This window comes from Oryctolagus cuniculus, chromosome 3 (genome assembly GCF_964237555.1).
Source record: "Oryctolagus cuniculus chromosome 3, mOryCun1.1, whole genome shotgun sequence".
Taxonomy (NCBI): Eukaryota; Metazoa; Chordata; class Mammalia; order Lagomorpha; family Leporidae; genus Oryctolagus; species Oryctolagus cuniculus.
In genome coordinates, this window is record NC_091434.1 from 169,851,067 (window position 1) to 169,875,411 (window position 24,345).

Sequence of the window (24,345 nt, forward strand, 5' to 3'; positions counted from 1 at the left end):
ATGGGATGTTTTTGCAAGCATTCATCATTTATGAACACCTCAGAAACACAGCCTTCAGTTGTAAAGCTGTTCTGTAATAAAATTTTGCCAGTTCTTTACTGATTTACTGTTTTGAGATGCTGTGTCCAGGAAAATATTAAAAGCAGGTGCTGCCCGTCTATAGCTTTTGAATCCAGCGAGTTTCTAAATCAAATCAGGATTCAAGTCTAATATTAAATGTATAGGATTAATGACCAGAATGCTTCACCACCATCATTGCTCTAGAATTTTTAGTGTTGAAAGGCAGTTATAGAATGAGTCCCACAATAGTTGCTCAATAAGTGCTTTTTGAATGAATGTTTATCTGGATTCACATACTACTTAGTCAGATAAAGGAAAGCATAAAAGAAATCTTACAGAGTACAAATAATTAACTTTTTACCTAAGAAATGAGCTTCAATTCACATTAACTATTGGAAATTAATCAGTTAATTAGTTGTTTGGGGCTGGTGTGGTGACATTGCCAGCTAAGCCACCACCTGTGAAGCCAGCATTCCATATGAGTGCCGGTTCGAGTCCTGGCTGCTCCACTTCCAATCCAGCTCCCTGCTAATGCGCCACGAAAAAACAGTGGAAGATGACCTAAGTGCTTGAGCTCCAGCTACCCATGTGGGAGACTTGAAGGAGTTCTTGGCTCCTGGATTTGGTCCAGCCCCAGCTATTGCAGCCTCTGTGGAGTGAACCAGCAGATGGAAGTGCGCTCGCGCACGCGTGCTCTCTCTCTCTCTCTCTCTCTCTCTCTCTCCCCCCCCCTCTATCTTCTCCTGTATCTGTAAATCTGCCTTTCAAATAAATAAATAAATCTTTAAAAATTAATTTAAAAAGTTAACTGTTCTGTGTGCAAACCATATAGTTAATAATATAGGTTAAATTTAAATGATGCTGCTAGGAAGAAAAAATGGCAACTTAAGAGTATAATTATGGAGAAATTCTAAGGAATTTCTTCTCATAAGTTGTGTAGGTCTGAGTCAAATAGGAATAGGGAGTTTTTAGATAATGACTGCCGTAATGCATTTGGACTACCACAGCCACGTGATTGACCTGTGATTGGACTCTTGGCCTGTAACTGGAGATGAGCTGTTTAAACTGCGGGGTGTTGCTGGCTGCCCTGGCTCCACTGGGATGGCGCCTTGTCTCTGTCAGGAAGCCTGCACGCCTTAGCAGGATGGTGCTTGTGCTTTAGGCTAAGACCTTTGCTCCTGCCATAGCCTTGGTCACTCTGGCCATTTTTCTTCTAGAAGAGGCTCAGTTGCACATAATATTTTTTTTCCTTTCCTCACAAATCAGAACACAACACGTAAACCACCCCTAATGCTTTCATGAGGACAGAAAGATAGACTGACAGAGAAGCTACTCATTTATGCCTTCATGAATTCCACATGTCAAAACATAACCAACTGTCATTCTACATCTCATCTCTCTGGATTTGGAATGAGAATAGCAGTACAGTTTGCAAAGGCTCTGATCGCTTTAGTAATAATGTTCAAGTTTTTAATTCGGTACATTAGCTCCTCCTCATATGTGTTACACCTCGTGTAAGACCTTCATTTCGAGAACCTCACTACACTGTGAAGAAACTTAAAGGGCACTGTCAAAGGACCCATCTAGAAACTGATTCCCTGGAGATTGCTATCCTAGGAACTATTCTGGGCAGGAACGGGGGAATACTGATTTTGAAAAATCCACAATTGCTCATTCTTCTTATTTTTTCCTTCAATTTAAACTTTTTTGTTCTCTAAAAAATCAGGAAAATTTTAAAACCATAGAAAAGTTAAAATAGTGGTTGCATTCACTCATATGCACATTAATTCATATATATCATTTTCTGACTGTTAATATCCTGTCATGCCTATTCTATTCATTCTAAAAGTATACACACACTTGCCTTTTGCCAAATCTTCTAAAAGTAAGCTACGGACATAATGACCCTTGGCTTTTAAACACTTAAGCATGCATCCCAAAGGACAGTCTCCTGGATACCTGTATCATTACAAGATGGTTGTATCCAGGTTGAACGTTTCTGGCAAGACCACCACATGCATGATATTTTGTTGCTACTACTGAATTGCTTTGCACAAGTCTTGCTGTACTACTACAGCAAACCCAAACTTGACCATTTGGTTCAAGTAGTAACTGTCGGATTTCCCCGTTTATAGTTGCTTTAGTTTCCTTTTGTTGTTAATAAATAAAATGTGGGGTGATACCCTGAGGCCATATGATTTTCCTGTTCTCTACAATCTTCATTGATAGTTTCAGAATCCAATGATAAACCTTGTCTGAAACATCAGCTGTCATTCTCCTGTGTGAAACAGCTTGTCCTCCATATCCATACCCCACCCATGCACACTCATTTTCTTGTACTCATGCATTTTTTAAAATTCAGTGCATTTTCATCATCATGTTTTTCCCCTTTAAATTTTTTACGGAAATGTAATTTGTGTACAACAGAATACACAGATCTTAAGTGTTAGCTAGTTGAGTTTTGACAAGTTCAGATGCAATGGAACCTATACCTCCACCAATATAGCACACTTCCATTATCCCCAGAAAGATTCCAATTGCTTCCCCACTGGACACAACCACTTTATGATGCCTTTCAAATCTAAGATTAGTTTTACCTGTTCTGGAATTTTTTATTAACAGCTCATGTTCTTGTGAACATCAGTACTTTATTGTTGACTTACACTCCATTATATAGACATACCATAATTTGTTCTTTTTTTATTTCCTGTTAATGTACATTTGAGTTGTTTCTGGTTTTGATCCCTTGTAAACCAATTCATATTCTTATAGATCTTTTTGTCTTATGCTTTTAAAGTTACATAAAAGTGGATTGCTGAGTTGTAAGTCAGCTATCTATCTAATCTTATGAAATGGCCAACGAAATCCTCTTTAATCTTCATCCTTGTCAACATTTTATTATTTTTTTCTAAAGAGCTTCCATTCTTTTTTTTTTTTTTTTAAAGATTTCTTTATTTATCTGAAAGGTAGAGTTACAGAGAGAGAAGTAGAGAAGAGAGATTCTGCACTGGTTCACTCCCCAAATGGTGCAACAGCAGAGCTGGGCCAGGCCAGAGCAAGGAGCTTCTTCCAGGTCTCCCACATGAGTAGCAGGGGCCTGAGGAATTGGGCCATCTTCTGCTGCTTTCCCAGGTCATTAGCAGGGAGCTGGATCAGTAGTGGAGCAGCAGGGACTCAAAATTTCACCCATATGGGATTCTGGACCTGTGGGTAACAGTTTAACCAGCTGTGCCACAGCACCAGCACCCAACATTTTATTCTAGTCTCTGTTTTCTGTACGAGTTTATGTAACACTGTATTAGTTCCTGCCTTAAATGCTTTCTGCAGTGAAGCTCTGTGGACATTCAGTGGTTTTCATTATTATTATGGCTTCAATTTCTTTAATAGGATTACATAGATTTGTATTATTGTGTTCATTTTGTATTTTGTATATTTTATGGAATTTGTTCATTTAATCTAAGGTTGCCAAAGTTACTAACATAAAGTAACTTAAGGTATCCCTTTATTGTCAGTTTAATGTCTGTACAACCTGTAGTAATGTCTCCTATTTTAATGATAAAATTGGTAACATGTTCCTCACTTTTTTCTTGATCAGCTTATTTAATCCAATAGTTGGCCAACTCTTTGTTTAAAAAAGACAAATAGTAAATATTTTATGCGTATAGGACTGTATAGCCCAACCCTTCTGTTGTGGAGTGAATGCATCTGTAGACTATACAAGAATGAATGAGAGTGACTGTGTTTCAATAAACCTTCATCATGGACCAGTGTTCACCAACCTCTGATTGCCAGCACCTTTATAAACCCCAAATTTATCAATTTCTAAAATCTTTTCAAAGAATTAACTTTTGGTTTCACTTTTTCTCTACTATTAACTGTTCTTTATTTCTCTGTACTTGTTAATTTTAATTCTTGCATACTTTGGGTTTAGTTTGACCTTTTACCCCTAGCTTTTTTTCTTTTTTTTAAAAAAGGATTGTTGGTTTGTTTGTTTATAATGCAGAGTTTACAGAGGGAGAGAGGGACAGCGACAGAACAGTCTTTCATCCACTGGTTCACTGTCCAAATTACTGCAATGGCCAGAGCTAGACGAGGCCAAAGCCAGCAGCCAGGAGATTCTTCCAGGTCTCCTATGTGGGTAGCAGGGTTCCAAGCACTTGGGCCATCCTCCACTGCTCTCCAGGCACATTAGCATGGAGCTGGATAGGAAGTGGAGTGGCCAGGATGCAAACTGGTGCTCATAGTGTTGCAGGCAGTTTCTTTACCTGCTACACCACAATGCTAGTCCCTAGCTTCTTATGATGAAAGCTGGTGTCCCGTATTTTAATCACTTTTTCTTTTCTAATGTTTCTAATTTAAACTTTTATATTGGTACATTTCTATCTAAGCAATACTTTAGCTGTGTACCACAAATGTTATATGTTGTTTTGCTTATCATTCCATTTAAAATGCTTTCTCTTACCCTTGGTGACTTCTTTTATAAACCACAGATTATTTAGAAATGTGTTGCTTAAATTCCAAATATTCAGAAATTGTCCAGATTTTATTTTGTTATTGATTGACAATTTAACTTAAAAAGATTTCTTTTTATTTATTTGAAAGGCAGAGTTATAGAGAAAGAGAGGTCTTGCATCTGCTGATTCACTCCCCAAATGGCCACAAAGCCGGGTTGGGCCAGGTCAAAACCAGGAGCCAGGAGTTTCTTCTGGGTCTCCCACATGGGTACAGTTGAGCCGTTCTCCTCTGCTTTCCTAGACACATTAGCAGGGAGCTAGATCTGAAGTGGAGTAGCCAGGATGCAAACCAGCACTGCAGGAGATACTGGCATCACTGCAGGCAGCTTAACCTGCTACACCACAGTGCCGGCCCCTGTACTTTAATTATTTTGTGGTCAGGTACACACTCTCTAATGAATTCAGTTCTCTAAAATTGATTGCACTTGTTGTATGGTCCAGAATAAGGTCTGTCTTGATGACGCTTGTAGATGTAACTGGAATGAATGTATATTGTACTGTTATCCAGTTGTGTATTCTGTGGTTATCAGTTGGGAGGTATACATACATATCTGTACTGATACACAGATATGTACACATATATATACATATACACATTTTATATACCAATATACACACAGGTGAATATCTTCACTGTATAGAGTCACATATGAATATACCTGAACACATGCATATACGTGTGTGTGTGTGTTTGTGTGTGAATATAGTACAGACAATGCCACCAGACAACAAGCATAGTAGCATTTATTATGTTCTTTGTACCAGGGATCAGGATGCCTGTTGTTCAACCTCTACTTAATTTTCTTTGTCTAGTTTTATGGGTGGTCCATGGCAGGAGAGCTAATGCCATACCAATTACCGTATCATAGCTAAAAAGTCATCATTACCTTTGCTTTCCTCAATATTCAAATTGTCCTGGATATAGTCATGTGAATCTTCTTTTCTCTTTTGATATGTCAACAGTAATCTTTGATGATTTCTGGTACAGCAAGCACACCTTGTATATTTTCTGCTCAAACCTGGGATCACCCTAGGTTCTCTAAGGAACCATGGTTTCTTTTACTGGAGTTGGTTACTTAGACAGTAAGATCTGGGGTGTGAGCATTGAATTAGAGCAGTTCAGACATTGGTTAAGATGCCTACATCTCACACTGGAATGCCCAACTCTGATACCCAGCTTTGACTCCTGACTGTACATTCCTGTTGGTGCAGAACCTGGGAGAAAACAGTGATGGCTCAAGTGTTTTGGCTCCTGCCGCTCACATGGGAGACTAGAACTGAGTACAGGCATTTGGGTTGATTCCATGTCTCAGCTATTGTGAATTGAGCTGCAAGAAACATGAGGGCACAAGTAACTTTTTCATATGCTGATTTCATTTTGTTTGGGTAAATTCCTAAGAGTGGGATGGCTGGGTCATATGCTAGATCTATTTTCAGATCTTTGAGTAATCTCCATACTGTCTTCCAGAACGGTTGTACTAGTTTACATTCTCATCAACAGTGGATTAGGGTACCTTTTTCCCTACATCCTCTCCAGCATATATCATGTTTTGATTTTCAGATGATAGCCATTCTAACAGTGGTAAGGTGAAACCTCATTGTGGTTTTGATTTGCATTTCTCCAATGGCTAGTGAGCACTTTTTCGTCCTTTGAAAACTGCCTGTTCATATGCTTTTCCTATTTCTTAAGAGGATTGTTTGTTTTATTTTGCTGTTGAGTTTCATGAGCTCTTTATAGATCCTGGATACTAATCCTTTATCAGTTGCATAGTTTGCAAATGTTTTCTTCTGCTATCAGTTGCCTCTGCAATTTGTCAAGTGTTTCCTTTTCAACGCAGAAGCTTCTTAGCTTGATGTAATCTCATTTATCTATTTTGGTCTTTATTACCTGTGCTTCTGGGGTCTTTTCCAAGAAGTGTTTACATATGCCAATGTCTTGCAGAGTTTCCCTGATGTTTTCCTCTAGTAATTTGATGGCACCAGGTTGTAGATTTAGATCTTTGATCCATTTTGGGTTGATTTTTATTTAAAGTGTAAGCTGGGGGCCTTGTTTCATACTTCTGCATGTGGAGATCCAATTTTCCCAGCTCCATTTATTGAACAGACTCTGTTTTCTCCAGGGATTGATTTTATCTTGTTTGTCAAAGATCAGTGATTATAGGTGCATGGATTAACTTCTGGAGTTTCTATTCTGCTCCATTGGTCTACATGTCAATTTTTGTGCCAGTGGCAGGCTGTTTGATTATAACTGCCCTGCAGTATCTTGAAGTTTGGTATTATGATACCTCTGGCTTTGTTTTTAAGATTGCTTTAGCTATTTGGGGTCTCATGTTTCCAAATGTATTTTAGCATCATTTTTTATAGATCTGAAAACAAAGTCATTAGTATTTTGATTGAGATGGCATTGAATCTGTAAATTGCTTTTGGTAATATGGACATTTTGATGATATTAATTCTCCCAATCCAAAAACATGGAAGATTCTTCCATTTTTGTGTGTCTTCTATTTCTTTCTTTAATGTTTTGTAATTTTCATCATAGAGATTGTTCACCTCCTCCATTAAATGTATTTGAAGGTAACAGCCATTTTTAGTAGCTGTTATGAATGTACTGATCTTTTTTTTTTATTTTTTATTTTTTGACAGGCAGAGTGGACAGTGAGAGAGAGAGACAGAGAGAAAGGTCTTCCTTTGCCGTTGGTTCACCCTCCAATGGCCGCCACGGTCGGCGCGCTGCGGCCGGCGCACCGCGCTGATCCGATGGCAGGAGCCAGGAGCCAGGTGCTTTTCCTGGTCTCCCATGGGGTGCAGGGCCCAAGCACCTGGGCCATCCTCCACTGCACTCCCTGGCCACAGCAGAGGGCTGGCCTGGAAGAGGGGCAACCGGGACAGAATCCGGCGCCCCGACCGGGACTAGAACCCGGTGTGCCAGCGCCGCTAGGCGGAGGATTAGCCTAGTGAGCCGCGGCGCCGGCCTGTTATGAATGTACTGATCTTATAAGTTCTTTCTCAGCCCTGGCAGTGTTTGTGTATGCAAAGACTATTGAACTATTGATTTTTGTGTGTTGATTTTATATCCTGCAACTTTACCAAACTCTCTCACGAGTTCCAGTAGTCTCTTAGTGAAGTCTATTTGTTCCCCTGTATATAGAACCATGTGTCATCTGCAGAGAAGTATAATTTGACTTCCTCATTTCTAATTTCTATCCCTCTAATTTGTTTTTCTTCCCTAATGGCTCTGGCTAAAACTTTCAGAACTACATTGAATAGCAATGGTGAAAGTGGGCATCCTTGTCTGGTTCTGGATCTCAGTGGAAATGCTTCCAATTTTCCCCATGCAATATGATGCTGGCTGTTCGTCTCTCATATTGCCTTCTGTGTGTTGAGGATTTTTCTTTCTGTGCCCATTTTGCTTAAGGTGATCATTATATGGTTTTATTCTTCAACCTGTTAATGTGATGTATCATATTTACTGATTTGCTTATGTTGAATCATTCTTGCACACCAGGGATAAATCAAAGTTGGCTTGGGTGAGTGATTTTTCTGATGTGTTGGTTTCAAATACTATTTTGAGGAATTTTGTATCCATGTTCATCAGGGATATTGTTCTATAGTTCTCTTCTTTGTTCTCTCTTTTTCTGGTTTTGGAATTAAGATGATGCTGACCTCACAGGAAGAATTTGGGAGGATTCCCTTCCTTTCAGTTGTTTTGATAGTTTGAGAAGAATTGGAATTAGTTCTTCTTTAAAAGTCTGGTAGAATTTAGCAGTGAAGCCATCTTGGGTTTTGCTTTGTTGGGAGGGTCTTTATTACTGATTCAATCTCCATCTTGGTTATTGGTCTATTTAGGTTTCTGTGTCATCATGACTCAATTTTTGCAGATTGCGTGTTCCAGAAATCCATCTATTTCTTGTAGATTTTCCAATCTGTTGGTATAAAACTGTAGTAATTTCTGGTGATTATTTTTATTTCTGTGGTATCTGTTATTGCATCTCCTTTTTTATCTTTGATTTTATTGATTTGGATCATGTTCTTATTTTTTCTTTTGGTTAGTTGGGCCAATGGTGTATCAGTTTTGTTTATTTTTTCAAAAAACAGCTCTTCATTTTTTTTGTATCATGTTTTTTGTATCATGTTTTTTTGTCTCATGTTTTGTACATTTTTGTATTATGTTTCGTTTCAGTTTTGTTTATTATATAATTTTTAATTATTTCTTTCCTCCTACTAGTTTGGGGTTTGATTTGTTCTTATTTTTCTAGGTCCTTGAGATGCATTGATACATCATTTATTTGATGTATTTCCAATTTCTTGATGTAGACACTGATTGCTATCAACTTCTCTCTTAACACTGCTTTTGCTATATCTCAGAAGTTGTGGTTTGTTGTGTTGTCATCTTTTCCAGGAATTTCTGCACTTCCCTTTGGATTTCTTCTGTGACCCACGGTTCATTCAGGCGCATGTTGTGTGTGTGTGTGTTTTCTGGAATTTCTTAGGTTGTTAATTTCCAGCTTCATTTTTCTGTAGTCAGAAAAGATACATGGCATGATTTCAATTTTTTTTGGGGGGGCGGGGATTTGCTGAGAATAGCTTTATGGGCTAGCATATGGTCTATGCTAGAGAAAGTTCCATGGACTGATGAAAAGAATGTGTATTCTGCCAGCATGGGATGACATGTTCTGTAGATATCAGTTAGCTCCATTGCGTCCATAGCGTAGATAACCTCTGTTGTTTCCTTGTTGATTTTCTGTCTAATTGATCTCTCCATTGATGAGAGTCCTCCGTTATTGTTGTATTGGAGTCTGCGTCTCCCTTTAGATCCACTAACATTTGTTTTAAATAGCCAGGCGCCCTGGGACACATGCATTTCCTGCAGCACAGTCACAAGGTGCAGGTCCACTCTGAGCCCCGTGACCCTGCCCCGTCGTGGAGAAAGCAGAAGCGATTCCAGAGCCAGCCGCCTGGGACCAGGTCCTCTGCCTTGGCACTTGGAGCCCTAAAGCCTGTGATAGAGTTGGGGGGATGGGAACGCCTCGTAGTCCTAAGTGGGTGCTCAGCCCCCTCCAGCCCTCCAGGCCAGACTCAAGTCAGTGGGGAAGGCAGGATTTACATCCCTGATAAAACCCCCTCGTTGTGCATGATTGATACTTTCTCCCTGCTGGTCGCCAGGCGCCCTTGTCAGGGGATGGAGAGGAAAAATGTGTTTTTCTTTGAAGGGTTTGGGTGGGCAGCCTGGCCCCTCGCTAGCGCTCTAGGCTGGACTCAGAGTCTGTGTGCTCTGCGGGGTTCTCCCTTGTGGGGAGCAACCCGGACTAGACTAAGTTACTGGAATTAAGACTTATTCTATGCATCTGCTCTCCCACAATATGGCACTGGGAGAGGAGGAAACAGCTTCTACGCAGCTGCCTCTTGCCAACTTGAGTGATGACCTGCAGGAGCTGATCCTGCTCCTGATTGGAGGAGAGCAGCGTACTCGGCGTGTGGGCAGCCGAGTTGGGATTGGCGGAGGAGGACTATAAAGGAGGAGAGAGACAGCATGCACCAGGAACATCTAAGGGGAACATCTAAGGGGAACACCTGTGCAGCCCCCGAGAGCGCCGGCCGGCGGTGTGCCGCTCCCCCACGGAAGTGGGGAATATGGCAGGGGGAACCGCCCTTCCACGGAGGTGGAAGGGACGGTAGCCAACCCGGGAAGAACCAGCAGCAAACCCGGGGAGGGCCGAGCAGACGAAAGAACAGCGCAGGGTCCTGTGTCGTTCCTCCACGAAGACGGGGAGCGACACTCCCTCAGGCGGGATCACCAGTGACGTGGCTGCGCAGTCTGCTCTCTCCTCGCCTCCCCAGCCCCCAGCTGCGGGAATCACAGGTGTCGTCCCCACTCACTGCCACATATGTTTGCTGTGCATGCTGCTGCGTGGCATCTCTTCTTTCTGTAGAATTTCCACTGAGACCTTCTCTCCAGCTCCTCCCCCCGAATGCACTTCCTCTGCTTTTCTGCTGCTACCTTCCCCTGGTCACAGTCAGCAAGCCTTTTCCCTCTGCAGCCATCTTGCAACCTCTGTGCACCTTCCTCCTGGTTGTCATTACTTCTGTTCCTTTTTAGGACACACACACACACACACACACACCCCTCTATGTATTACGTATACATGCAAATACACAGTGTTTATGCATATGGTTGGGGGCAGCAGAGGAGAGTTGGCAGGCAATAGTGGATATCATTCTCCATTCTCTGTTCTCCATTCTTAGAAACAACAAGGATTCCAGAATTTCCAAGATGCACATGCATTAGGCACACTCAGTTTTCTCTCTTCTATGTGTTAAGCAGTTTGTTTGAATCGTTAACAGCCTCTTACCTGCTGGAGCGTGGCTTAGGAACATGACTTTGAAAAGGGAATAACTGGAGGAGATAGGTATCGTAGGGTTTTCTGCCATTTCAGTAACGGTGCGCTCACGTCTCTCATAGTTCCTTGCTCTTAATAAAAACTCAGCATGTTTTTCTGAGCGCAGCATAATGGTGGAACTATCCCTCCCTGGCCCTCCATTAAAAAAATAATAATAATATAAAAACGAAGACCAGCTGGGCAGCTCAGTACACAAAGGATCAGGCCCCTTGTGGAAAGGCTCCGCATCGTAGCCTAGCCCAGCCCATGAAGCAGGTTGCCCATCAGGAGAAGTGACACGTCCACCCTCCTCCCTCGCCACTTCTCTTGTGTGTTCATCCACTCATTGTTTTCTTTGAGTCCTCCTGTGTTGAAATTTAAGAGTTTTGTGTCTGTCTCTGCTTGTACATAAGCTCTTGAACATCTGGACGTTGTTAACCTATCCAAGACGGGAACAAACACTGTTTCCCCGTAGGCAGCTGCAGATGCACTGTAGTGCTGGGCACTTGCCCACGAATCAAGCAAGCTGGTTCTAGAAAGAAGGAAGCCGCCTCCTGTTATGAAGGAGCTCTCCTCTGAGATCTCTCGGATCCGCGTTGCCTCCCCTCCAGCACTGCCTGACAGCTCAGTGTTCAACAACGTCCAATGCCCAGCTAAGAAACAATTTTTATATGACTTTGAGAGGGCCTGTTTGAATCCTTGAGCAAAGGGAAATGCTAAACCGACTGCACCTTGTGAGACAGCCCAGTTTGTGGCCCTGATCAATGAACGAAAAGGAGAAGTTCTGTTTCCATTTGCGCCACAATGTGCAGAATGCACACCTCTTCCTCTGTGTGCCTCCGTTTCTCTATAAAATGCCTGAAAAATGTTTACCTTCTTTGGAGATCCAGTCAGGAGGCACAGTCATAGACCCAAAGCCATGGCAGGCAATAATTCAATAAATCAGTAGCAGTCTCATTTCTAAGCTGAAGTGTTGTATGGCTTATGAATGATATTATAAATATCCAATATGATATAGATGTTATAAATATCCTTGGCAGAAAACAAGGTTCCCCATCCCTATAAAAAGACAACCCAATTTTAAAAATGAACAAAGGATTGGGTTAAACATTTCACCAAAGAAGATATATAGATAGTTTTAAAACATGAAAAGACCATTAGCCATCAGGGAAGTGCAAATCAGAACCGCAATGAGATTCTATTTAATACCCACCAGGATGAGCATAATTTAAAAAGACAGAAAGCAAATGTTGGCAAGGATATGGAGAAATCAGGACCCTCATACAACACCAGTGGGAATGTAAAGTGGTATTATGTAAAGCTATTATGGAAAGGAGTCTGGCATTTCCTCAAAATGTTAATAATGAGGTCATCATAGAACCAGCCATTCCACTCTGAAGTATATATGACTATACCCAACACAATGGAACTTAAATCTACACAAAAACTTATGCACAAATGTTCAACAGCAGCACTGTCATAATAATCAAAAAGTAGAAACAACTCAAGTGTCCATCAATTGATGAACAGACACATGAGGTATATCCATACAATGGAATGTTATTTGGTATTAAAAGAAAGTGCTGCTACGTGCCTGAACACTAATGAACTTGCAAAGCTGCCAAGTGAAAAGAAATTAGTCACAATAGATCACATAATACTTATTGTATAAGTAAACAGAAGTCACGTTTGAATATTTGGCATCTGTAGAAACAGAAAGTAAGTTAGGGTTCTGGGACATGGGTAAGAGCAGAGTCTAATAGATACTGTGTTTCTTCTTAGGATGTCTCCGTCATCCTAAGAAGCTCTGACTAATATAAATACAGGACCTTATTTATTTATTTGAGAGAGACAACATTTCCACCCACTGATTCGTTCCCCAAAAACCTACAATACCCAAAGCCAGGAGCCAGAAACTTATTCCAGGTTTCCCGTGTTGGCAGCAGGAAATCAGCTCTTTGAGCCATCATCCTGCTTTCCAGAGCTGCATTAGCAGGAAGCTGGAGTCAGGAGCCAGAGCCGCCAGTCAAATCCAAGCACCTGATCTGGGATGCCGGCATCTTAACTACTAGGCTAAATACCCACCCCAATCCGTACATGTAAGTGAGTGAAGTTCATGGTATATGGATTATATCTCAATAAAGCTGCCTGAACCTTACTCCTGACCAATTGAATCAGAATTTCTGCAGGTGGAGTTTGGCATCAGGTATTTTGTTTAAGCCTCCTTTGTTAAGCTTGTTATATATTTGGTATAGCCAGGATGCAAATCACTGTAAACTGATTGCAAAGAGATCTTTCAGAGCCAGAACACGATAAATCCCCGAGTCTCGTGTTCTGTGCCTGTCCCAGTGAACAAGCTGATTTAAAGGCACAAGGGAAATGATGTTCACGGTTAAGTTCTGTGGCTGTCTCCCCTGGGTGAGCAGACACCAAGAAACCCAAATTCCCCTTCAACCAAGAACAAATAAAAGAGTAACTGAATGTTGTTCCAAGTCCTGAGCAAAACCGGAGAGAAGAGGAGTGGCTGGTATTTTCCCACCTGCAACTTGATTGTCAGAACACACCAGGGACCTTGCTCCTTCCTTCCCAGGCTGCCCTTGCATGGTGTGGGGTTGCTCAGCCCCATCTGTGAGTGAAGAGCATTGCAGGTGTTTCAGTGGCGGAAGTGATATGGGCCTGTATCAGAAGAAATGGCAGAGAAAGCAAGTAGAAAACCCATGACGACCATAATTGCACAAGGAGATAGGCTTCTGAAGAGGAACCATTACTTATTTTTATATATCTTTCTTTCTTTTATTTATTAATTTATTTACTTACTTACTTACTTATTTACTTGAGAGAGTTATAGACGGAGAGAGGTAGAAGCAGAGAGAGAGGGCTTCCATCTGCTGGTTCACTCCCCAAATGACCGCAATGGCCAGAGCTGGGCTGATCTGAAGCCAGGAGCGAGGAGCTTCTTCTGGGTCTCCCACGTGAGTACAGGGGCCTAAGGACTTGGGCCATCTTCTACTGCTTTCCCAGGCCATACCAGAGAGCTGGATCAGAAGTGGAGCAGCCGGGACTCGAACCAGCACCCATATGGGATGCTGGCACCACAGGCAGAGGCTTAGCCTGCTACACCATAGCACCGGCCCCACCGTTACTTATTAAATATAGATACGCTCAATGATAGTGGGTCATGAAATACATGTATGTGAAAACCATTGAAGACAGACTTAGGGAAGAGTTCTTCCAAGTTCCAGGAGGAAAAAAAAATAGTATTATAATCAAGATAACTGGACAATTTTATTACTCCCTATTTATGAGGGTTTGGCTAAGATTGCTTTAGGAGAGCGGTTTTCAGAAGCCTGATTTAAAAAAAAAAAAAACATCGGAATGATACTGCCCCCATTATTTTTGACACAGACAAATTAGACAGATTTTGAAAGGGCTGGAGATTGAGTGGTTGTAAAAAGCGGAGGTGCTAAATGGAAGTGTCCCTGTCACATCGCATATGAATCAGTCAGTATTGTTGGGAATCCAGACAAGTGACCTGACCTTTTAAAATCCTTCCTTAGCTGAAGGGCTGCCATGTAATGGCTGAGTGACATTCCATAGGTCACCCTACCATGTCCCAGTGTCTCTACCTGTACAACAGAACTAATTAGCCCCTGCGCAAAAGAATCCAATCAGTTCCCACCAGCACTGAATATAACCAAACATCGTTATGAGGTTTTGTATAAATGAACATCTAACATGGAAACCGGGAGCCATGTCCAGTGCAGGGGGCAGCTGGGATGAGGGGCATTGCTTATGTAGATTAACGAGGAGCTGAGGGCCAAGGACTTGAAGGTAACCCGCATGCTGACAACCACAGGTGTCAGAATCCTGCAGGGGCAGGAGAGGAGAGTGTGTCACCCAGAAGGCAGGGTGGGTTGTGGCAGGAGCCTGGAGCCGGAGCCAGGGGAAGTTTAGCGCTTTGCTGCATTTCTAGAGACACCACCCAGCCAGGCAGGGAAGGGCCAGTGCCAGGCCACTCTTTGCCCTGCTGTTTCCCACCAGGGCCTTCTCTTGTGGAGACCCAGCTGGGAGCCTGGAGAACAGGTGCCTGGGCCAGTTGCCTCCCCCACAATGTGAGCACAGCCAGGAAGAGCTGAGGCATGGGTGGGAGAGGTTATCCCTGGTGTTACTCTGTGTCCATTCTCACCCTCCTGCACCTAGCTTGGATGTTGTCTAAGCTTCTGTTTATTACAAGATAGGGTTCAACACCTAAAGACATTCTCCTCTCTGCCCAGCAGGGGGGAGCCACAGTCTCATCAGTCACAGTTTTCACCCCAAATCCTGGATCTCCACAGTGCTCCCTTTCAGGTCAGACACAGTTCCTCCACTCAGTGACCTCCAAGCTAGCCTTCAATGTCAGTCAGTCCTGGTGCCCCCATATAACACAGTAAGGGAAATGCCACGTCATAGCCAGTAGGATGGCTGTCATTTAAAAAAAAAAAAAAATGGAACATAGCAAATGTTGGCAAGGACATGGCGAAATCGGGACCCTTCTTTGTTGCTGGTGGGAATTGGGAATGTAAAATAGGGCAGCCACTGTAGAAGACAATTTGGCTGTTCCCCAAAAAGTGAAACATGGATTTATGTGACCCACCATTTCCACTCCTAGGTGTATACCCAAAAGAACCGGAAGCAGGTCCTCTAATGGAAGCTTGTATGTTAATGTTCGTAGTGGTATTATTCGCCCACACCAAAAGGCAAAAATAACCTCAATGTCCATCAGCAAGTGAATGGATAAGCAAAATGTGGTGTGTACATACAACGGAATAATACTCAGTCAAAAAAATAAATGAAATTCTAATATATACTACGGCAAGAGTGAATGTCCAAAACATTATTATGCTAGATGAAGTAAACCAGACACAAAAGGACATATGTTGTCTGATTCCCCAAATAAAATCTCTAAAATAGGTCAACTCGTGGACACAAAAGAGAATGGTAGATGTCAGGGGCTGAGAGGAGGAGGGACAGGGAACTTAGTTTAATGGGCCCAGAATTAGTTTGGATGATGGAAAAGTTGGGGGTCAATATGATATATTTTGTTACAATGTATATTTTGCCAGAATAAGAGAAATAGGTGGAAAGTGTAAAACAGAATCCCACTGGTTAACACATGCATTAAAAGGTGAGGCTGGTGCTCTCCCCATTTCTGCAACTGGTCTCAAGGCCACAGGTGCTACTTAGCACTTTCTTTGCCACCACCATCCCTGGGGCTCTTGTCCTCTTCCTGCACCTCGACTGGTCAGAAGTCTTCACCTATCTGTGTTTACCAAGACTTTGCTCCTTCAAGAGCCAGGTTCTCGGTGGCCCTGGCTTTATGAATGTGCTGTGGTTTTCCTATCATTTTACTGTGGACTTGGAAGAGCTCAGAGGGCTCCCAGTGACTCCAGCATTGTCCAGCCTGCTCTTACCACATAGCAGCAACTTACTTTCTCATTGGCAAACCACATCACTCAGTCCAGGCACTGGTAAAGGACAGGGCTTCAAAGCAGCCCGATGACGACCTCTCCTTCCAATGTAACGCACTCATCGTTGTGTCCTCCAGGGGTAGAACTCTCTTCTGGGTACCTCTAGACCTGTTTGCCCAGAGTTGCAAGGACAGGAACAAGAGTTCCATGAGTAGTTTTACTAATTAAGTCTTTGGCTCTCACGCTCACATTTTCTTGATTATTGGGAGAAGAGGGGGAGGGGGAGAATGTTGATTTCTGGGACGTGGTATTCCAGCACTCCAGGCTTGTATGTGCTGCCGTCCAATGGGAACCATAGCCCGGTCCTGCCCAGGTCATTTAACACTTCTGTCATCCAGCTCCTCCAGGGCCGTCCATGTCCAGCAAGAGGGTAATTCATGGAGTGTGGCCCATGCCTCACTTCTTTTACTGTAAAATAAGGCTCTTGGTTAGAAACATGGTTGAACGGGACACCATGATTATGATTAAGTCCTTGAGTAAGTCAGCCGACAGTGGAGCTGGCAGAACTATTTGAGGTGAGGGAGGCAGTTTGATACCCAGAGTGTCTGTTACAGTGTGGGTATGACACCGCTCCCCAAAGGGGCAGGTGCTGTGCCGCCTTAGCCAGTGCTCACCCTTCCCCTGTGGAATTCTGACACTTCAGGCAGCTGTCCTAGGCTCTTGGACTCAACAGTAGGAAGCAATGGTAGAAAGCTTGGGGGAGGGGTCAGGGAGAGAGGAATGGGTCTGAGTCTATGCGTTAAGGGCAAGATAGAGCACAGATCTGCAAATCAATATCTTTGAAACCATTTATAATGTTTATTTCACAATTGCCTGGAAAACATGCTAATAATGCAGATTTCTTTGCCCTTCTTTCAGCAGATAGCAGAATTATTTAAAAAGCTAAATGGAGACAATTTCATACATCTTTGGCAAGATTCTCAAAAATGAATTCTTGTCAGATAGACTTCTTTAAAGATTATAATTATGTGGTAAAACTAAGTTAAACAGGTTGAACAATCTTGGCAAAATGCTCTTAAAGTCTTGTCAGAATGAGCTCTTTAAAGATTTTGACTGTGTGGCAAAAATTAAGCTTTGCAGGTGTAACTCCTTCTTCAGTCTTACAGGCTTCCATGTGAGCATGTTGGCCAGCCGGCTCTGCGGTGACTCCCCCTGCAGGGCTCAGCACCTAAAGCCTGCAGGCTTTGCATTCGATGTCTGTTCCTGGCTGTGTCAAATCATCTTTGAGCAAACACTGAGCTCCTGTGATTTCTGGGTTTCTATTACTTTACATTCTCGACATAATGATTTTCCTGTTGCCCATGCCATGTCTTCATTAAATAATACGTTTTCTTAATAAGTAGAAGAGGAAGAATATGTAAAACTCGAGACCTAGAAGCGGGAAATAATACTGATCCGGACGCCGGGTGGGAGTCCCCCAGCAGTACAGTCCTTGGCCGCTGGAGCCGCAAGTCCAGGGCAGTCTACAAGCCTACCAGCCACCACCTCCCTGTGACACCCACGGCCTGCACTTTTCCATGCTGGAATTCTGATGGGCCAGTTTGAAACTTTTCTCATTTGTGCTGGGATTTCCAATTTTTCTTTTAGTTAAAAACTTTACATGTTTCTTAGGAAAAAAAAATGTGGACTGCATGGAAAAAAGCACAAAGCATGATTGAATCACAGAGTTGGACATCTTGGGATTAGATAGCCAATATTTTCTTCATCTTGTATGCATAATTCTTATGAATACCATATAGCACAGTTTATAACACTTTATTTTACTCAGCTGTATATCATGGCTGAAAATAACCTATACCAAGCATTTGTCTATGGTGTCAAATATTTTCTACTATAGAATTTCCGATGACTCCATATTTTTGTGTAGTGTGGATATACCATAATTTATTTAATAAATCAGAGGGTTTAAAAAAGATTTATAGTCGAGCAGTAAGGCCATCCCTCTAATGCTATTACAATATATAAAACTTCGCCAAGCTCTTTGACACACATAAATCCTCAAAGGGATGATTGTGTGTGTGTGTGTGTGCACGCGCGCACAATGCTTCTGGCTGTCAATCAGTTCTCCTCCATGTCATGGTTCCTGCACTCCTTCCAGGTTGTTAGGGGGTGATTATGGATTCTGTCAAATGAGATGTCTACTATGTATTCAATGGGAGGCAGTTTGTATTTTTCTGCATCTGTTCTCTCCCATCTGAGGAAGTTAAGGGAATCTCAGTGAGCCGACGGGAAACTGGGTAGACATCTAGCTAGCCCTGAAGGGCACCACAGACAAGCCCGAGGCCCAGAGATCCCCTGACGGAGGATTAGTCTTCTACACAGACACATTTGTCTTGATTGTCACATTCCGCCCACGGGTACACCTACATGCATAAAAATGGCTCCAAGCCTGGCTTTCAAAGCTGTGTGCCTCCCCTGTTGCTTTTCAACCACCCAGCTCAGAGGCATTTTTTTGTGTGTGGCTGTTATATCTTTCAAAAGTGATTAAGGGGCTGGAAGAATTGATATATAAGGGCAGATTAAGAAAACTAAATATTTACAACTTGACTGAGTGACAGCCCAGGGAATGATATTCTTACTGTCTTCTGGGCTCATATCATAGAGGAGACAGCGCTCTGCTTTTCCCAGGAACTGGATTTTAGGAATCTCTAAATTCAGAGCAAAGTTTTCTGCGGATGACATCACTTATGTGAATGAGATAATGGTGTGGGTTAGAAATTGCATTTAGCAGCTAGTAACAAGAATTCAAAATAGCAGTAGCTTAAATAAAAAGCATCTCACTTTCTCTCCTGTGACGGGAAGCCCGGAGGCATGTTTTTGGGGGCTGCATGGCAGCTCCAGGAAGTCATCCGGGTGCTGGTTACTTCCTCTCTTTCGGCTCCGTGATTCCCAGCACTGACTTCCATGTAGAGAGCTCTGATAGAATTAGTTGCTGTGGCCACATCCCAAAGAGTGGGAAGGCTGGGGAGGTCCCTGCCAATTGACATTGCTGGAGGGACTTTTCTTATGATGCTATCTTTCGGTCTTAGTTTATGCATCCCATTGGCCACCACATCTGCATGACACAATGAAATTTTGTGGTTTTTTTTTAATTATTATTTTTTTATTTTTAAATTGGACATAGTGATGACTCAAACTATCAGTTTCTTTTTTTAACCAAAAAAAAAAAAAAAATGGGACAATAGGTACTTGGTAGGCAGCGAGTGCTTTCTGTCACAGTTATTAGTTTCTTGAGATTCTGACCAATCTGCATGGAGAGACCAGTGATTTATGTGTGGTATTCCAAGATTCCATGTATTAACTAGTCCTTGAGATCCAACTAATTTCCTCCCGCTCACTCTTACCCATTTAAATGTATTCACTGTCACATACCTGGGGTTGATGCTAAACAAAGCAGCCATCTCAAGATACCTAAGAATAACATTAGGTTCTTCCAAGTTCCATGCAGTGTGTTAAGCACACAAAGGCATCTCCTGAATGCATTACTTCAGTATACTCCAAGAGGGAGCCAGATGGAGTAGAATTCACCGTGAGTGGTTGGTAGTTGAGGCTGGGAGACGGACACGTGGGCATCTGTTACACTTCTCTATTTTGGCAATTTTTGAAACTTTCTCAAGCAAAAGCTTTCTAAACCACCTAATGACTCCTTACACTGCCTCCTGTGGGGCTGCTACCCCTAGGCCGCAGCGCCCAGGGAAGCTGCAGCTGCGCAGCCTCACCCAGCCCTTGCTGTTTGAGGAAATCCTCTCAGAGAAGTAGCCTGAGCATCACCACCAGAACACCAGTTGGAAAGGCAGGACTGGGGGCCCAAGCCCCCCAGGTCAGGTTCAAGTGCTGTGTTCTTCACCGCCCCTGTAGCTGTCACCTAGCCGGATCACTCCATCACTGTGGCTGCTGAGATGCGGTTAATGCTGAGTCACTCCTTAGGAGCATAACCATCTTGAGTAAGCATTTAATTCCCAAAAGTTGCTTCTGCCCACGATGACCAGCAGCCCTCGTGCCAGGTGCTACATACCTGTGCGTCCAATACGCATCTCTGACTGTGTTTCGGCGGTTATTAATCATTGCTTACTTGGAAGTTAGTTTGGCTCATTCTGCTTAAATAAAAGCCCTCCGCTCCGCTCACGTCAGGTGTTTGCAGTCCGAAAAGCCTTGGGACTTGAGGAAAACCCTCCAGGGGCCTGAACCATCCAGCCTCCTCTGGAGACCCCTTAGCTTGCCCTCTGCGGGTAACATCCCTGAAAAGACATGATTTTTTTTTTCTCCCTCACATCCGCAGGCGTCTTTTTCTCATGTTAGCTTTCTCTCTTTGTGAAACAGAGAGCTGTGGAAAGTAGGCAGTTTGAGCCGCAACTTCGCCACCCACGTGCTACGTAGGCCGAACAGTTAGCTCTCTGAGGCTCTATTTCTCCATCTCCTTAGAGGCCGTGCCGTACGCCTCCAGGGTCCCTCCCAGCCCCATCCTTTGTTACCCTGTGGAACTTGACCTTTCAACCCCAAAGGACATTTTGAAGACACTGGGCGCTCTCTGAATCTCGCCTGGTTATGTTCTTCAAGGTAGTAGAAAGATCGCAACGTTGATTTTTATTGGTCTCTTTTTCCAAATAATGACTGTCTTAATTCTTATTTCTAGTTTGCCTCAGATCCTTCCTAGAATAAGAAAATGAATAAAAGAGTGAAGTCAGTCGCGCATCTCAACTAAATTCTCCCTTAAGCAGGCTGGATCCTCTTTGCTGTTTAAGATTTATTTGTTTATTTGAAAGTCAGAGTTACAGAGAGAGGAGAGAGAGAGAGAGAGGTATCTTTTATCTGCTCATTCACTCCCCACTTGGCAGCAATGGCCAGGGCTGGCCATGCTGAAACCAGGAGCCAGGAGCTTCATCTGGGTCTCCTATATGGGTAGCGGGGGCCCAAAAACTCGGGCCGTCACCTGCTGCTTTTCCAAAGCCATTAGCAGGAAGACAGATCAGAAGTGGAGCAGCCAGGACATGAACCGGCGCCCATATGAGATGCTGGTGTCGCAGGGGGCATCATCATCCTCTCTGCCATAACACCGGCTCCTGCTTTTAGGTATTTAAAATAGTTTCAGCAGGCATATTAACTGGGTTGTTTTATTTTTTTCTGTAATCATCTTCAAGCCAAGTACATGTTTAACACCCTCGGACATTTACCAACCTCCACTGCTGGAGGAGAGGCGAGGAAAACACCCAGCAGGAAACAGCACAGAAGCCGACCCAGGGACTGCCACCACCTGAGGCATTACTAGTTGCTGTCAGAGATGCAACCATTGCGGTCACTTCTTTCTTCTTCGAAGAATTCTGTTCCATGTTTGGATAACTTTAAGCAGGCTTATGAGCATTTCCCTTGAAGTTAAACCTGGGGAAAAGCATGCTAACTATTAAGTAGTGCCTGTGACAGTGCAGGGCTAATCATGCCTTACACAGTGTTGCACGCCCAGCCTTTTCCCTGTGAATGTAAAGCATGTTTCTGATCTCACTCTCTCTCAGGGCAGCCTTTGGCAAGGAGTCTGAAGTTCTCATTGGGAACCTGGGTGATAAACTCATCCCTGCGCAGGACATCCTCCGTGACGTCAGCGACCTCAAAGGCTTGGCCAACATGCACGAAAGCCTGGAATGGTTGGCAGGCCGAACCAAGTCCGCTTTCTCCAACCTTTCTGCATCCCAGAGTGAGTATCCACGCGACAGCTGTAGCGCGGACGACCGGGGACCCAGGCTGAAAGCATACACCTGTCACCGCATGCAGGCTTGTGGGCACCTGTGGCAAATTGTCGCAGCATGCGTGTGTGTTGCCCCTCCTACCTTGTGCTTCCGGGAAAGAACCTAATCCCAGTGTCCTTGTGTGGGGTTGGAAACTCCAGGAAGGGTCCATGCTAACATAGCTTTATTTTAAACCTTAGAAAACCTCCTTTGCGTTGGATTGAAGCACTGTAGCTCAGGGCAGAAAACAGCATATTCTGTCTTCCTTCTCCCAGGGGAGAAACTGAGTGCTTAGGGCTGAATGCATAGCTGATGTTCTCACTGTAACTTGATGTAAAGCTAATAAAGAATGTCTAAAAGAGAAGAATAGAAATGAATCAGGTGCCAGAAAACACAGACAGTGGAGACAAGAGTTCTGGGAGAGAGATGGTTTCTGGATAATAATAATAAATTTCAAGGAGATTAGGGAATAGGGTATGAAAAGGGAAATACTTTTTTCTACCAAGGACCGATGACTCATAGAAAAGTAATTTGAAAACTTCAGGGTACATAAACTTTTATAACTCTAAGGTAAATACTTTTTTAAAAGCGTTACCTCAGAAGTATGTTTAAGGCAGTTAAAATAGTCAGAGGGAAAAATGAAAGAATAAAGCAGGAATAAAGGAAAGGCAGTTTTGAATAGCTGAGTGGAAAGATGAAAACTAGATAGAAAAAAATAAAGCAAAATCATGGCTGGAAGAAAGAAGCAAAATCAGCCCTGCATCTAATATTAAGGTGATCATCCGAAAGAATATACTTCTATTTGCACTGTGCACTTGAGTGTGAGTTACAGTCACCCCTGCTTATCCGCTGTGGGAGTGTCTCCAGAGCCTCTCCCCTGAGACACTGAGAGCTGCCCAAGTCCCCCCACTACGGAATGGTGTAGATCTTATGTAAGCCACACACAAGCTCCAGTTGACGTTCAGTCATCTCTGGACTGCTTACGTACCTAATGCTGGGTAAATGCTATATGAGCAGTTGTTACACTGTATGGCTTAGGGGGAAATGGCAAGAAACAAGAAATCTCCACAAGTTCAGTACAGGCACAGCTTCTTGGTTCTGAATACTGAGTAGTATTGATCCATAGGTGGTTGAAAAGGATGACCGGGTGTATTTGTAGGGAGTGTCCCTTGAGAAGTTACTCCTTGATCAGCCATGTTTCCAACCTAGAGATGGACGAAGCGTGAATTAAATTCACCCAGAGCCAGAGCCTGCAGAGTCCCTTGAATGTTCACCACACCTACAGGCTCATGATGGCCACCTACCCAGCCCCAGGGAGGCGGGAAGGCAGGGCAAGAGTGGGCCTCTGAGGAAGACCACATAATCTGCTTATCAATCTAATCAAAGAATACCTCTTGTTGTAAACATTTTTACCTGATGATAAACGTATACATATTTAGTCTCAGAAATCTATAGAAGATGTATCCACCCATCACGTATGTCTTGGGCACGGCCTTGAGCAGGCTCTGCGTCGGGAGGTATCCAGTTAGGCTTTTACAGTCCCATCATGTCAGACAATTCCATTACAAGCAGCAGTTTAAGTTATCCATTTTATCCCCTAGACCTACTGCATTCCCTTCTTAAACACGCATGTGCACACTTACACACACATACAAACACACACACACACACATACAAACACACACAACTCATTTTCTCTTTACTAACTGCAAAACACTACACAGCTCTGAAAAGGGACCCGTGTCTGTTTTCCTGGTTTCCTCTGACTCTCAGAAATACAGGGCTCCTTGGGTAGGTCTGTGAGCGGCGTTTGCAAGAGGCCCTGGCACTTAGAAGAGCCGTCAGTGTCTAATATTTAATAATCTCATCTCTTCTTTGTAATGGCACAGTATTCTGGATTTCTATCCTGTCCACCTCAAAAGAGCTCCACAAGGCAAGGCCGTGCCTTACCTGCAGAGCGAGCCACCCCACCGGGGATTCGCACCTGAGCTGGCATCGACCGTTCCGAGGGAGAAGGTGCCCTCTGAGTCACACCGAGCTTTGTGGTCGCACAGGCTAGCTGTTGTGTCCCTGTCACTCAGAGTCCCTGGTTGAGGGGACGCCTGAGCCATAGCTTTAATCAGGTCCACTATCTGGCAGTGATCTCTTCTGCCACACCCGTTCACACTCG

General features: G+C 43.3%; 1 protein-coding gene across 2 annotated transcripts in view; it reads left to right on the forward strand.

The window, feature by feature from the left end:
- Positions 1-24,345, forward strand: part of EXOC4 (exocyst complex component 4) — an 871,518-nt gene that overhangs the window by 720,644 nt on the left and 126,529 nt on the right. For both annotated transcript variants that reach the window (XM_002711996.5, XM_070071324.1), the window contains exon 14: positions 21,966-22,144. In XM_002711996.5, the coding sequence (XP_002712042.3) occupies positions 21,966-22,144 (179 nt within the window). The remainder of the gene's footprint in view (positions 1-21,965; positions 22,145-24,345) is intronic.